The sequence below is a fragment of the Rhinopithecus bieti genome, unplaced genomic scaffold, assembly GCF_001698545.2.
Source record: "Rhinopithecus bieti isolate Rb0 unplaced genomic scaffold, ASM169854v2 scaffold_10654, whole genome shotgun sequence".
In the NCBI taxonomy this organism is placed as follows: domain Eukaryota; kingdom Metazoa; phylum Chordata; class Mammalia; order Primates; family Cercopithecidae; genus Rhinopithecus; species Rhinopithecus bieti.
In genome coordinates, this window is record NW_016806688.1 from 446,571 (window position 1) to 463,727 (window position 17,157).

At 36.9% G+C, this 17,157-nt stretch overlaps 1 protein-coding gene across 1 annotated transcript in view; it reads left to right on the forward strand.

Moving 5' to 3' along the window:
• ZZZ3 (zinc finger ZZ-type containing 3) overlaps positions 1-17,157 on the forward strand; it is a 132,558-nt gene that overhangs the window by 93,665 nt on the left and 21,736 nt on the right. Inside the window, exon 6 of the mRNA XM_017877404.1 lies at positions 14,982-15,120. Coding sequence (XP_017732893.1) covers positions 14,982-15,120 — 139 coding nt within the window. The remainder of the gene's footprint in view (positions 1-14,981; positions 15,121-17,157) is intronic.

Genomic DNA, 17,157 nt, shown 5'->3' on the forward strand with positions numbered 1-17,157 from the left:
GCACTAAAATTGAAAGAGTAGAAGTGTACTTACTTAATAGCTTAAGTTATATAACTGTAGTAGGTCTAAAGATTAGATTTGTTTGAGAAAGGTTTTACAACATGGGAAGTGCTTTAGCAGCTGTCACTCTTTAGTAGAATACAGATAATATCTAAAAAGGTATTTCGAATAAATCCCTCCATTGAGTCTAGATAGCAGCTGAGAATCATTTACAAATTGGTGAGTTCCAGAACTGGTGGCATGATTGCACTATGTCTTAAAGTTTAACCAGAAATAAATGGCAATACATTTGCTAACATAAAAAGGTTAATTTTAAATTAATTAATCAGATGGGATCTCTTAAATTGTGATATTTCAACTGGTGCAATCTTAAATATGTACCTTAACTAAATACTTTCTCATTTGCTAGCCCAAGATAAAGCAATAGTGGCTACAAGGAAGGTTGATAAATTTATATTTATAGTACATGGGTTCAAACTGCGCAGGTCCACGGAAATGCAAATTTTTTCCTTCTTCTGACACCGCTGAAACAGCAAGATCAATCCCTCCTCTTCCTTCTCCTCAGCCTATTCAACATGAGGAGAATGAGGATGAAGACCTTTAGGATGGTCCACTTCTACTTAATGAGTAGTAAATATATTTTCTCTTCCTTATGATTTTCTGAATAACATTTTCTGTTCTCTAGCTTACTTTATTGTAAGAATATAGTATGTATTATAGGTAACATACAAAATATCTGTTAATCGACTGTTTATGTTATATGGTAAGGCTTCTGGGTCAACAGTAGTCTTAGTAGTTAAGTTTTGGGGAGTTAAAAGTATTTTAGACTGCACTGGGAGCATCTGTGCTCCTAACCCCTGTTGTTGCTCAAGGGTCAACTGTATTTATTTTTTAAAACAGACTTTTTAAAAAGCATAGTTTTAGATTTACAGAAATGTCTAGAACATATTACAGGGTTGCTGTATACTCTGTACCCAATTTCCTCTATTATTACTATCTTACAGTAGTATGGTATGGTACATTTGTTGCAATTAATGAATCAACATTGTTATTATTAACTTAACTTTATACATTATTGAGTTCCTTAGTTTTCACCTAATGTCCTTTTTCTGTTTCAGAATCCCATGTAGGATATCACATTACATTTAGTTTTCATGTCTCGTGAGTCTTTGCTTGGCTGGAGCAGTTTTTCAGACTTGCCTTGTTGTTGTTGATCTGAACAGTTCCGAGGGGTATTAGTCCGGTATTACAGATGCCTCTCTGTTTGAATTTGTCTGATATTTTTCTCATGATTAGACTGGGGTTATGGGTTTTTGAGAGGAAAACAACAGAAGTAAAATGCCGTTTCTATCACATGCTACCAGCGTGCACACTGTCAATAAGATTTATTGCTATAGATGTGACTTTAATCACCCAGCTGAGGTCGTGTTGGTCAGGTTTCTCCACTGTAATTCTTTTTTCTCCCCTTTTCATACTGTATTCTTTGGAAGGAAGTCACTATGCACAGGCCACACTGAAGTAACGGGGAGCTGTGTTCCCTATTCTTGCCCTATTCTTGAGGGCAGAGTGTCTGCGTAAGTTATTTGGAATTCTTCAAGGGAGAATTTTTCTCTTTTTCCTCATGTATTTATTTACTCATTTATATCAGTGTGGACTGACAGTTGTTTTATACTTTGGATTATAAGGTGGTACTGCTATATTTATTGTTGCTTAAATTGTTTCAGTTTTTGGCTGTTGGGAACCTTTCTATTGGCTCTTGTGTCCCTGTGATATAACCCCATCAAGGTGATATCTTTTTTTGTTGTTTTTTGAGCGCTTCCTACTTCTTGGCACTATAAAATACTTGACGCTCATTTTGTATATTTCCTGCCGTAGTTCTAGAATCAGCCATCTGTCCAGGGAACCCTCGTTCCTATTGGAGAATGGTATTAGAAACCAAAATTTGGATACCAAATGTGGTTATTGCTGCTGGGCATTATTACTTTTATTTAGCTGTCTCAGCTGATACAGCAAGAAAGTGTGTGTATATGAACCCATGTATATGCATGTATCTATAAACTGAGCTAAACTTGAGTTCATGTAATGACTCCCAACTCTAATCCATTACCACATGGATCATTCTAACCTCCTTCCCTTGTTTATCTGTACATTTCCACTCCCACCCCAGAAGTGGCAATCCTGGCCACCTGTCAACCATTTAATTATTTAATTTCATTATATATGGACATCAGTATTAGAATTGTTAATTATGAATTGTGAAAAACTCTATCAACTAGAATACAGTGCTATGTACAGTTCCTCTTGCCTTTAGTCTTACAGATGCCACTCATTTCCAGTTATTTAGGTCAGCACCTTTTCTTCCTGCCCCTCAGTGAGGTTGTTTGAGACATTCTTGATACAGATTCTTTTATTCCTGAACTTGTAAATGACTTTAAAAAAATTAGCGAGGCGGGGCGCCCTGGCTCACGCCTGTAATCCCAGCACTTTGGGAGGCCGAGGCGGGCGGGATCAGGAGGTCAGGAGATGGAGACCATCCTGGCTAACACAGTGAAACCCCGTCTCTACTAAAAATACAAAGTATTAGCCGGGCGTGGTGGCCGGCGCCTGTAGTCCCAGCTACTCGGCAGGCTGAGGCAGGAGAATGGCGTGAACCTGGGAGGCGGAGCTTACAATGAGCCAAGATCGCGCCACTGCACTCCAGACTGGACAGAACGGGACTCCGTCTCAAAAAAAAAAAAAAAAATTTTTTTTTGTATACATTCAGATTCATTCTTTGTGCTTTAAAGGTTTATGAGTTTTGATAAATGCATAGTATTATATACCCAACATTGCAGTGTTATATGGAAAAATTTCACCAGTCTGGAAAAAAAGTTCCGTCTAAAAAAAACGTTCCCTTTGCTTCATGTATGCAACCCTTCTCCAACCACGTTAAACTTCTAGGAACTACTGATGTTTTTATTGTCTCTGTAGTTTTGCCTTTTATGAATTGTCATATGATGAGAATCATAAAGTATATATAGCCTTTTAGACTGAAGAAATTTTTTTAAATGTTCTTTCCGAGTATCTTTAGAAACATTGATTTAGAATAACTTTGATTAAAGTCTAATGCAAACTTCCATCTCATATACCACCTCTCCGCAGCATCCTTTGATGGTCAGTCATTCAATATCTGTTTCAGTTTATCTAGTTCTAGGGAATTCACTACTTTATGAAATAATACATACCATTGTTTGTTATAACAAATTCTTTACTTGGTGTTAAGCCTCAGATTCCTCCCCAGAAATTCTACTCAGTGATATGGATTTGACTGTGGGATGACTTGAAATAGGTCTGTTCTCTTTTCTACGTAGCAAGTATTCATATCTTGAATCAGTATACCCTCTTCTGCTTTTCAGTATATGCTCTTCTTTAAGTTTTCTGCTTTTCAGAGCCATAGTTGATTAACAACTTCAGTTCTAAATAGGATGCTCAGAGTGTAATTTTATATGTCAGCTACATAGCTCTTTATGAAGTTTCCTTTGCCATTTTCTTCTCTCTCAAGTTTATCTTATACATTGTGATCATATTAGCCTTCCAAATGCAAATGTTTCCTTGTATAATCATTGTTTGTTTAAAACTTGCATTTACTCCCTATTGCATTAGAATGGTATGCTTTACAACAATTTGTGAAGGGCATGGTTCACAATAATCTGTGAAGTTTAAAAAAATGTATAGATGCTCTACTTCCTGGGGATTCTGGAATTGGACAGAGATTTTGGAGACTGTCCTATTTTGTAGAAGGGGAAACTAAGAGCCTGATAAGGTGTAATATTTGATATTCTGTCTAGAATGTCTTAACCTCTTTTTACCTTTCCTTTTGAAATTCCATCTATTTTTCAGGATTCAGCTTGCTTTTTACTTCTTATATGATGCATTGTTTGTATCTCCCTGAAATGATCATTTTGTTCATAACATGCTTATGCATTCATCATGGCTAGTTAAATTTTGCATGTGTGTATTTCTCTTAGAGTATATTAATCATTAAAAGTCTAGCAAATTCTAGGAATTGACTAAGAATTTTATAAGCTTTCTTATTTTTCAATATTTAAATAGCAACTGTTCACACAGTCACATCTCCTTCCCTAAATTGTAATGGTCTTGAAGGTAGTGCTGCATGTTGGTTATATGTGCATCCTTTAGAATGGTTGATGTAACAGAACATACAGTGAATGTGTGTGGTGAGCGTTTGAATGGGTTGATGCAAGTTCAAGATAATAGTACATGTTTTTTGAGCAGCACTTTATACTTTACCTCATTGTAAGCCAATGATCCAGCTGAGAGGACCACAATTTTTTTTGGTTGGGGGGCTGGGGAGCCTGTCAAGGCAAGTTCATGCCATCCTATACTTATCTGGTTGTTTTGTAATTCAATGCCATATTTTCTGTTTATGTGGTTCAACGTTATCTTGTTGTTGGTCTAGTTTTCTAGCTTGCCTGTTATTTCTTAATCCTGATTTTTAAAATCTATAGTATTTGTTATCTTTCTCAGCTTCAGATTCATAAATTTGGCAAGTTTGTCTTTTATGTGTTCATCTAAGTGTCAAGTGTTGCAAAGAATTGAGGCTTGTATGTTCCTTTAGTATACTTAACTCCCAAGATGTCATAAACAGAATATTAAAACAATGCTCTAAATATAATCTAGAACTATATCTGAACTATCGTCACTGAAAAGTCATCCATCTGTATAACTACTCAGCACTTATTTTCTTTTCTTTTTTTTTTTTTTTTTGAGACGGAGTCTTGCTCTGTCGCCCAGGCTGGAGTGCAGTGGCCGGATCTCGGCTCACTGCAAGCTCCGCCTCCCGGGTTCACGCCATTCTCCTGCCTCAGCCTCCCGAATAGCTGGGACTACAGGCGCCCGCCACCTCGCCGGGCTACTTTTTTGTATTTTTTAGTAGAGACGGGGTTTCACTGTGTTAGCCAGGATGGTCTTGATCTCCTGACCTCGTGATCCGCCCGTCTCGGCCTCCCAAAGTGCTGGGATTACAGGCTTGAGCCACCGCGCCCGGCCCAGCAGCACTTATTTTCTTTTGTAGTTTCTGTTTTCATTTTTATGAGCACTGTTTCTTGAACTTTACTATACAACATTAAAGATGTAGAAAAATGGCTCTTCTCTTAAAATCATACAATATGATAAAATAAGACATTTATTTTAAGATCTAAAGGGATAGGTGTACCTAAACATTTTCTCCTTCAGGAGGTGTACTATTTAGTGACCTAGGGAACAGCCAGTGTCTTCATAAACCCACCATAATATTCCTGATAATTTCCTTTTAGAAGTGTCTTTTGTGAGAGAAATGTTATTAATGCCTTATGAGTAGACACTATGAAGTAGGAGAAACTTATCACATAGGTGTTTTTAAATATTCTCCTCTTTGAGGGCAGTAACTTTGCATACTTCTAGCTGTGGGCAGAGCTGATAGGCCCAATTGTCAGATTGATTCTTTATGAAGAAAGCGGAGAGCGGAAACTTAATGCTGTGTTTGTGTATACAACATAAATGGAATCCATTTACAAGTCAGAAAGGATATGTAGTAACAAGTGACCTGAGTAGTACAAGTATCTTAGGATCCTTGAATATTTTGCTTAGAAAAAAAGCTTTTGCAATTATCTGTCTTGTCTGTTTTCATTTTAAAGACAAAGAAGCAAGACCCAAGGTTTAATGACTTGAATACCATGGTTAGTTGTTGGTAGAGCTGGGACTTGAACTAGGACTCTTAGGTGAATCTTAAAGTTCTAAAAGAGTGCAGGTGATCTCTTTGTAACATTTTCTTCCTAGAAAAGTTATTTTCCCTTTAAAAAAAATTATGCAATTTCTTATGCGTATAAGACTAATGAAATATTTATGCACAGTTATAGAGTAATTATGAAATCAAATAACCTATCATTGTTTAACCACTATCCAGGTTAAGAAATAAAATATTGATCACACTTCACAAGTCTCCTAGGAATAGTTCTTCAGTTATACCTTGCCCCTTTCCTCTTCCCAGAGGTAAATATGATCTTTTGAGAAAATAATTCTTTGCTGTTTTAAAAGCTTTTAATCACCTATGTGTGTATCCTTTAATAATAAAGTTTAGTTTTTCATGCTTTTGAACCACACTGTATCTGTCCATTTGTAATACATTATGTTTGTGATATTTATATGTGTTGATGTAAATAGTTGTCAATTTTCATTGCTATATTAAGCATCATATTAGATGGACTTTGGGGTTGTTAATAATGCTGCTATGAACATATGTCTTACACTATGTATATTCAAGAGTCTCTTGAGGTTGTACCTAGGTATGGGATGTCTGGGTCTTAGGGTATGTACATCCTTAGCTTTACTAATTAATTCCAAACTGAGATATTCTCGTCTGTTCTGAGAAAGCTGTTTGCTTCCTATTCATACTTAGTTCTAAGGTATAGACCTTCAGGATCTCAGCCCAAAGGCTGGACTGGTTTTAAAGTTCTCCCTTGATAGGCCCTAGACTCCAACTCTGATCTTCTGCTGTTTTAAGCTGTCAAAAGGACTGCTCAGCCTCTCAGTCCTCTCTTCTGGATCAATAAATTGCTCCAGGCAAAAGTGCCCCCAAAACATGTTTTATCTTTCTGGTTTCCATCTTGTGGATCTTTGCCTTGTAATAACTCACAGTTTTGTTAGCTCTTTGATGCTTTTAAGAACTTTAAAATATTTTCTCCAGCTTTATATTGGTTGTCTTCAGGGAAGAGTTTGTTCTGAATTTGCCTCATCTGTGTTTTCCAGAAGTGAAAATTTGAACCCACTGAGATTTTAGTTTTAGTTACTATATTTTTAAATATTTTATTTGCTTCCTTTTCAGAGCTACATATTCAATTTTTGTAGTTTCCTATACCTTACAAATATTTTTGAGCTCACCTTTTATTCTTATTGTTTGTGTCTTGCTTTCTTGCATGCTTGATAATTTTTTAATGTGAACAGGCTGGGCACTGTCACTCATGCCTGTAATCCCAACACTTTGGGAGGCCAGGGTGGGCAGGTCACTTGAGGTCAGGATTTTGAAACCAGCCTGACCAATATGGTGAAACCCCGTCTCTACTAAAAATACAAAAAATAGCCAGGCGTGGTGGTGTGTACCTGTAATCCCAGCTACTCAGAGGCTGAGGCAGGAGAATCACTTGAACCCGGGAGACGGAGGTTGCAGTGAGCTGAGATCCCACCACTGCACTCCATCCTGGGGGACAGAGTGAAACTCTTGTCTCAAAAAAAAAAACAAACTTTTTTTTTTTTTTTTTAAATGTGAGCTGTTCATTTTCTTTGGAAAATTACTTATGGATTATCTTTGAGGCCCAGGATGAAAATATATTTCTCTAGACAGGATTGCATTTGCTTCTGTGGGTATCTTGATTCAGCATTGGAGGTGGGAAGGGGTTGTGTCCCTGTCCAGGGCCATTGACTTAAACTGTAGTCATGGATTGAGGTTTAGGGGACCACTCAGGTAATATAATTTGGGGCAGTAAAATATGTCTTCTTTCCTCAGTCCAAAGGCAGCTCTCCTTGGGGGTTGGAGTGAGGGATATGGTCCCAGTTCAATGTGGAGAGAGTTTCCTATTACAGTATCTACCTTGGTGGCTTTGTCTTATGTTCCTTGGCCAAGTGAAAGTGAAGTCTATAAAACTGAGCTCAAGCTTGCATGGTTCGGTACCTGCCCTCAAGTCAAAAGCAATTTTAGTTCTCCTTTTGCCCCTGTTTATTCTTTCACTTAGATTTTGGCCTGTTAATAAAGCCTTAGTGTCTTGCTGATTTGTCCATACTTTTAAAATATTACAGGTACCTGATTTTTGCTTTGCTCATTTTAAATTCAGGATTTTACTTATTTTCAATACAGAATTGATCTTTATACCTGAAAGGCATATTATTGGGAGCTGAGGTATTAGTTTATGTCTTAATACAGAGTATCATAAAAGGCTTTTGATCACCATTGACTTCTGGAGTTTCATTGAAAGTGAGTGGGCCTGGCTTATGCCTTGTAATCCCAGCACTTTGGTAGGCTGACCTGGAAGGATCCCTTGAGGCCAGGAGTTCAAGACCAATTTGAGCCACATAGCAAGAACCTATCTATAAAAAATGTTTTTAAAATTAACCAGGCATGGTGCTATGCGCCTGTAGTCCCAGCTACTTGGGAGGCTGGGGTGGGAGGATCACTTGAGCCCTGGAGTTTGAGGCTGCAGTGAGCTATGATTGTGTACTCCAGCCTGGGCAGCAGAGTGAGACACCATCTCTAATGAAAGAAAAGAACGAAGAGGGAGAAGGAGAGAGGGAGGGAAGAAAAGAAAGAGAAAGAAAGTGAGAGATTATTTGTGAGTTACGGAATTGGCACTTCCTGTAAACTCTTTGAGCCCTTCATTAAGGAAGAGAAAGCATCTTATTATATAGCTCTTATTTCACTGATTTTTAAAATTTTGTGTGCTGTATACATACATTTATTGTTAAGTCACCTGATGTCCTCTGGTTGTTTTCAGTATGTTTAATGAGGCTCAGTGTTCATAGGAAAATCAAGCTGCTCTTTTTGAGTAGCAAAGTATAATGAAGACTTTTATTCCTTGGTTTTATTTAGGAAAAGTATAAAACTTAGAAAAACTAAAACAGTAATATGATAAGAATCTGCATAACCTTCACCTAAATTCACCAGTTGTTAACAACTTAACATTTTCTAATGTATTTTCTCTCCTTTTACCCTTATTTTCCTTCCCATCTGGTATAATGTACTTTTAAAATTGCCGAGTCATTTAAAAGTGGGTTGTATCCTCTTATACTTCAGCAAATATCTCCTAAAAAGAAGGGCATTTCCCTGTATAACTTTAAATACCATTATTATACTCCAGCAATTTAACATTGGTACAATAAAATTATATACTCCACAATCTATATTTAGATTTTTCCATTTATCCACAAAAATGTCCTTTATAGCTGTTTAACGCCTGAGGGGATCTAGCCCAAGATTATGCATTACATTTGCTTGTCATGTCCCTGTGTCCTTTAATCTAGAGCATGGCTTGGCAAACTTTCTTAAAGGACCAGATAGTAAATAGTTTAGGCTTTGTGGATAATGTGATTGTATTGCAGCTCTTCCTCTTTGTTATTATAGCTGGAAAGTAGCCATAGAAATTATGTAAACAAATGAGTGTGGCTATGTTCCGATAAAACTTTAGTTAGACTCCTGTTGTAAAATAGCTCTCCCTCTTTTTTTGTTTTTTGAGACAGAATCTTGCTCTGTCACCCAGGCTGGAGTGCAATGGCATGATCTCAGCTTACAACAACCTCCACCTCCCGGGTTCAAGCAGTTCTCCTGCCTCAGCCTCCCAGGTAGCTGAGATTACAGGCATGCACCACCATGTCCAGCTAATTTTTGTATTTAGTAGAGATGGGTCTTCACCATATTGGCCAGGCTAGTCTCGAACCCTTGACCTCTGGTGATCTGCCTGCCTTGGCCTCCCAAAGTGCTGGTATTACAGGTGTGAGCCACTGCACCTGGCCCTCTTTTTTGTTTTTAATGACACTATTTAATGACTTTTGAAGAATCAGACTGATATTTTGGCAGGGTGTCCTTGATAGGGATTTTAAAAAATGTTTCTCCATTAGTTTTTTTAAGATTACAAATGCCCATGGAATCTTAAGGGTTGTTACCACAGTAGAAATGGAAATCTAGTTTTTTGAAAAAGATTCTGATGCAGTTGAATATAAAATCTTTCCTTCTGTTTCTGTCTGCCTGTCTATGCCTCCCTCCTGCACTCCTTCCTTCCATCCCTCCCTGATTATTGTGTATGTAATATTACTGCCTAGAAATTGGACAGTAAAATTAACTTATAGGCCAAGCACAGCGATTCATGCCTATAATCCTAGCACTTTCGGAGGCTCTGGCGGGAGGAGCGTTTGAAGTCAGGAGTTTGAGACCAGCCTGGGCAACAAAGCGAGACCCCGTCCCTACAAAAAAACAAAACAAAACCCCAGAGAACAAAATTCACTGGGAAAGGTGGCATACCTGTGGCCCTAGGTACTCGGGAGGCTGAGGCGAGAGGATCACTTCAGCCCAGGAGTTTGAAGCTGCAGTGAGCCATGATTGCACCACTGCCCTTCAACCTGGGTGATAGAGTGAGACTGTCAAACAAATAAATAGATAAGTAAGTAAGTAAGTAAATCAACCTCCAGATTACTAATTCCTTAACGTTCTCTTTAGATATCAGGATTTTTACCCTATACTCTTTCATATAAATGTTTTTATATTCATAAATGTAAATAAAGAATTCAAGAGGACTTAGATATTGAAAAGTAGTAAAAATAACTTAGATAAGGACTTGAAAGGGCATTTATACTTTGGCCAAATATATAAAACTAAAATGTCTTATGTTGGAGATATAAAATTAAAAACAGTTCTGGTTGGGTGTGGTGACTTATGCCTGTAATCCCAGCACTTTGGGAGGCCAAGGTGGGAGGAAAGCTTGAGGCCAGGAGTTTGAGATCAGCCTGGGCAACACAGTGAGACCTTGTCTCTACAAAAAATTAAAAAATTAGCTGGGCATGGTGGTGCACACTTGTCCCAGCTACTTGGGAGGCTGAAGTGAGAGAATTTCTTGAGCTTGAGCGGTAGAGGCTGCAGTGAGCCATAATCTGACACTGCCCGCCTGCCAGGGTAACACAATAAACTCCCTGTCTCAAAAGGCGAAAATAAGAAAACCCTAATTCTTTGACACAAGTAAGTTCGCTGTTGTTAGCATTGTGTAAGATTTAGATTTAGACATAAATAGCAAATAATTTTAGTAGATTTAACATAGCTATCCTTATGGAAAAGGTATAACTATGATTTTATCCATGCAAAAAATATGTGTAATTTTGTTTTAAGTTATTCTATTCTCTTGCTTGGTTCAATGAGTAGCCAATGTAAAAGCTGGATATTTTACTGGAATTAAAACGTTTCAGGTTTTTAGTGCTTGAATTTCTTTTAGATACCTGTCTGAATATCTGTGGTGATAGGGTGCTATCCTACCACCTTTATTAATTTTGACTGAGACAAAGTTTTTCTTCATATTGTGTCTTTATCACAATTTGCTCCTGGTTTGACCCTTTATACTCTATAAAACAAGTCTATTTTTTTTTCCTGCATAGCTGTTTGTTAAATAAAAATGGAAATGGTATTCTAGTGGAGGTTTTCATTTCTTGACTAAATATTCTCAGAGTCTTTAACCATTCCTCACATAGCAGCTCCACCATAAATAGCTGGTATGATTTTGGGGAGTTACTTAATCTGTGCTTGGTTTCCTTGTGTTTAAAATTAAGAATGTTGGTCCAGGGTCATAAAGTTACTGTGAGGATTGAGTTATTACATTTAAAATACAACATTTGTCTGGCATGTAGTACACATTCAGTAAATGTCAGACACCACAGTTGACCCTTCAACAACACAGGGATTGGGCATAGACCTCCTGCGTAGTTGAAAATCCACATATAACTTTTGACTCCCCTAAAACTTAACTACTAATAGCCTACTGTTGACCCAGAAGCTTTACTATATAACACGAACAGTTGATTAACACAAATGTTGTCTGTTACATGTATTTTATACTGTATTCTTGCAACAAAGTAAACTAGAAACAGAAAATGTTATTAAGACAATCATAATAAAGAGAAAATGTATTTACTATTCATTAAGTGAAAGTGGGCCAGTCTAAAAGTCTTCACCCTCATTGTCCTCACATGGAGTAGGCTGAGGTAGAGGAGGAAGAGGAGGGGTTGGTCTTGCTGTCTCAGGGATGTCAGAGGTAGAAGAAAATTTGCATATAAGTGGATCCATGGAGTTCAAACTGTGTTGTGTTGTTCAAGGGCCAACTGTATTGTTATTTCATCTTACATTGTTTCTCATCCATCTTGTCTATTCATGAACCTGTTTGTCTTTCTCAAAGCATAGCTGAATGCAGTGGCAACTGTGATCTGATCAGCCCAGAAGGAGTAGTACAGTCCTCACCTCCCCCATTAATATGGGTCAAAGAGCCGGGGGTGGTGGCTCAGGCCTGTAATCCCAGCACTTTGGGAGGCCAGTACTTTGGCGGGCCGAGGCGGGTGGATCACGAGGTCAGGAGATTGAGGCTATCCTGGCTAACACGGTGAAACTCCGTCTCTACTAAAAATACAAAAAATTAGCTGGGCGTGGTGGCAGGTGCCTGTAGTCCCAGCTACTAAGGAGGCTGAGGCAGGAGAATGGCGTGAACCCAGGAGGCAGAGTTTGCAGTGAGCCGAGATCCCCCCCCTCCACCCCAGCCTGGGCGACAGAACGAGACTCCGTCTCAAAAAAAAAAAAAAAGGGTCAGAGTTGGAATTGATTTTAAACATTCATTGTGGGAATTTAAAACATTAAAAAAAAGTAGACAGACTAGTATGATGGACCCTCATATACCCATCCTCCATCCCCAGCAACACAACCAATCCAGCCCCATTTGTACTTCATCCAGTTCCTCCATGGTATAATTGTAGCTCCTCTATTATACTTAGACTGCATGCCTGGTTTATCTTGATAATTACTAAAGCTTTTAGGATAATGCCTTGTTTTCTTACTAGATAATTGTTGAATTAATGAAAAATGAATCTTGCCTTTGGATTCATGCCTGGATCAGCTTCTGTAGTTTGCTTGTGTAGGTGGGTGAGCGGTATTGAAAACAGATTTGTCTATATTTACTGTTTTTTAGATGTCACTCCGGTTTTGTTTAAATAATTTCTTCCATATCTGCTCATGGATATATATATATATATACACACACACACACACACATACACACACACGTAGTAATCTTACTGGTGCAGTGTCTGAGTACGCTGGGAAATCCAATTATCTGGGATAGAAGATTTGAATTTACTATTTTCTTAGAGTCTTCATTATTTTGAGCTTGAAGACTTTTCCCATGTTTATCATAGGACTTCCAATCTGATAATCATTTTGTCTTAGCTAAATGGAAGCAGAATTGAAGAATTGTGCTTTATTTGCCATCTTTATTGGAATTTTTTAAAGTCAGATTTATTATGGAATAATTTACATATTGTAAAATTGTGGTAATTTGTTGACTTCAAATTAGAGGCCCTTCTTCCCAGTGTCCGTTTGCTCCAAACCTAACAAAAAGACAGCCGCCATTGTAATTGACTGTAGCACCTTTTCAAGCTTGTTTTTTCATAACCCTGTTTTTACTTGTGCCTTATTGTTACTGTGCCTATACCTTTTACTGAAGTTTTAATATATTCACAGTTGTTTTTAAAGTGATACTGAAGTGTGTAACTCCTGCTTAAAACAGGGATAGAGACAATATAAGTCTTTGGTTGTATTTAGCTAGTGGGATAGGAATTCTGAAGGTGCAGTATGACAATTAAGAGTATTGCCTAGAGAGGATAGCTTCTAGCACTCAGATCACTACCATCACCCTAAGATTGAGCCTATGTGAGCCTGCTTAGTAGAAACAGCCGAGACAGGATTTGTAGACTGCATACACCTCAAAGCAAAAGAAGGATTAGTGAAAGTGAGTTTAGATTTACCCTCTGTAATTTATCCTGTAGTGACTTAGTATAGCTCTGCCTTTCCTACTCCTAGTTCTAGTTTTAAATGAAATATCTCTAGCTGGAGAGGAATCTTGCCCTTCAGTGTTAGCAGTTTTACCTTAATTATCAAAAATTTCATCAAAGATTAGTTAACAAGGTCTTGAAAACAAGAATAAGATTTGTTTTAGACAGCAGGCTGAGAAAAGTATTCTGATAGAGAACATCATGTTGCCATGACACCATGGCCTGTGAACCTCAAAACTGCAGTATTTCACCTTTGATACTTCTGCTAGTTTGGTTACTTCTGAACTTAAAAGATTCAGAAAATCTATTCATTTAGAAAATATCTCCTGAGCATCTACGTGCTGGGAAGTATGTTGCATACTAGCTAAACAAAACAATGAACGAAAAGATGAACTTGCCATATGGAGTTTACAGTCTAGTAGGAAACAAAATGAAAGTTACTTGAAGCCATATAGAAAAATTGTGTTTTGCTTATACTTTAAGGATTTAACCAATTATTTAAAAGTGAACTTGGAGTGACTTTTCCTTGAGTTGTTTTGCAAAATGTATTTGAACATTCAGAGCTTTGGGTTTAACATGTTTCTCTATGTGTATTGGTAATGTGAAATTAAATATTAGAGAGGCAAGACAATTTAAACAGAGGGAGAATATTAGAATACATGTATTATAGTGAGATTTCAGGATAATGACTTGTAATACATTTGTGTGGGTAAAACTGTATGTTTGTTTTGCCAAATGGACCTTTGCAAACAGAAAAGAATAAATATCTTTATGGCCTTTCTTCTCTTTAAATGATTAATACTTAAGAATTGAACATTTGTCTTTATCTTTCATGTGGAGGAAAAAAATAACAGATTTGTTGATGGAAAAGTAAATCTTTCAAATAGGAGGGAGGGTATAATAGAGCAAATGGAAACCATGAGACTAAGATCACGTTGGAATTATGTGACATTGTCATGTGTCTCTTGGCGAGAAAACATGCCTCAGATTCCTTATTTCAACAGAGTACAACGAAGTGCCTGAATTGAGTGATCCCTCCTAGTGTTAAGATTTTATAATTTTAATTTTTTTTTAATCTAGCAGTTTCTTAATGACTTTGATTGTTGGAAAGTCAAAATGCTCTTTTATTTTGGTGCTTGTTCAGGTTCAAGAATTAAAACTTAAGATGGGGAAGAAGGCTTTGCTTTCTCTAACTCTTATTTTCTGTAGGTACTTCGTAACTCAGGAAGATCTCATTTATTCCCAGTAATATGTTTTACTAAACTCTTTCAGGTAACTCTTAAAAGACTGTGTGACTTAATAGTAGATCATGGCTTGAACTCAGTTTTTATTTATTGTTGTTACTAGCAAATTTTTGTGAAATATTTTCTTTGTCTCTGTAGTTATCAGAGACTACTGCAGACGATTGCTGTACTCGAGGCTCAGCGTTCTCAAGCAGTCCAAGACCTTGAAAGTTTAGGCAGACACCAGAGAGAAGCACTAAAAAATCCCATTGGATTTGTGGAAAAACTCCAGAAGAAGGTATACATTGAACCCTTTTTAAGATTTACTTAGATCTGTTTGGGAATAGCTTAAGAGAATTTGGCTAATTCTTTTTTATGGGTATATACTTTTTAAAATGTTTAGTTTTTTTCATCTATAATTAGCCGTACTACTTAAGGCAAGATACTAACTTCTTCCACCTCCACCAGGCACACAATAAAATATATCCAAATGAAAATAGCTAGAAGCTTTTATTGGATATTTGTATGGGAACTTGTCTTATTCCTTAGCCATTTTTTTTCTAGCTTTTCCTGTTATCTTCCCCTTCTTTGAGTATTTTTCCTCCTCTGTATCAGGACTTAGGGATTAGTAAAGCTAAAATAAAAAAATACTTCAGAATTGATTAACTACATTTGTTTCTGGGTTACTTTTGCACGCTAGTACTTTTGTGCATATTGAGAGAGAAAACAATGGTGATCAAAACAAAATCTATTTTAAAATATCTTTAGAGTTACGATAGTCAAGTCCATGAGGAAGAAGTATAAATTTTACTTAATTCTGAAATGCCTTTTTTAAATGTGAAAATTCTCCATAATTTTGTTTTCCTTAAAACAGAACTTTCATGCTTAACACTTAACCACTTAAAAGCGATACAGGTTTTTATAATGAGTTTCTTGGTGTGTAAATATGGAGATGATCTTGATGTGCATTTGTGCTGTAATAGGGACCCACTAATTGTTCATTAAATTTCAGAGGTATAATATTAATCAGCATTGTATGAAAAGATTAGAACTGAAAACGATGAAAAGAATCCTCTTCTTAAAAAAGAAATGAAATCTTATCTTGTGTGACAACTTTAGTATCTTTATGAGTTACCTGTTTTGAATTAGTTACTAAAATGCTCTACCAGGTATTAGGAGAGCAGCTCTGGGGACCTTATTTCACTAGATGTGTTAATTTATTATTTGAATGTTTCTAGGTATATTATTTAGTTGGTAAACATTTCTTTCTCTTCATACTTGTAGAAAACACTGAATATCATAATAGATGTAGAGTCTATATGTTGATTTGTTAAAACTCTAACGTTTTTAGAATTTTGGTGTATCTTCTGTGTTAAAATGAGGCCCCTTTAAGTGTTTATTGATTCTGCATTGCTGTTATTAAATAATTTGCTGGTACAAAAAGATATAAGACTTATAATGGTTATTTACAATGAATTCAACTAAAACAGATAGTGTTAGTAAAGTAAATACTAATGAAAAATTCATTAACCTTAATTTCATTTCATTTACTTTCCCGGGTAGGCAAAAGGATACAATTAGGCATATTTACTAGATTTGTATGCTGTTGATTATTTCCTGTTTCTTCACTTTCAGGTTTAGTTTGAACAGACTTTCATTTATTTTGTTTTGTTTTGTTTTGTTTTTTTTGAGTTGGAGTCTCACTAGGTCACCCAGGCTGTAGTGCAGTGGGGCCTGATCTCGGTTCACTGCAACCTCTGCCTCCCGGGTTCAAGCAATTCTCCTGCGTCAGCCTCCTGAGTATCTGGGACTGCAAGTGCGCTGCACCACGCCTGGCTAATTTTTTAATTTTTAGTAGAGACTGGGTTTCACCATGTTGGCCAGGTTGGTCTGAAACTCCTGACCTGAAGTGTTCCACCAGCCTCGGCCTCCCAAAGTGCTGAGATTACAGGCTTGAGTCACTGCGCTCAGCCTAGAATGGAATTTCTTTTTACTTTATTTCAGAAATAAAGATGTGATGTTGACCATCTTAATAATTTTTTATAAAAGACACAAATATATTAAATTAAGATACTTTAATAACCATGAAGTTATTAGTGTCTGGGAATTTTTTTTTTTTTTTTAATTAAACGTACAACAACAAATTCTCCTATTTATCTCTTGCTTCTAGCAGTATCTGGGCTGCAATTCCTGAGTCCTTTGGCAGTTTTTGTGCTGTCTATCATGTTGCTTCTCAGCTTTCTCTACGGCTGGCTTAAGTAAATTTCCTTGGGTTTACTGGGTCATGTAATGTATAACTCTTCCATCTGCTTTTAGCATCTAAATGTTGTTGTCT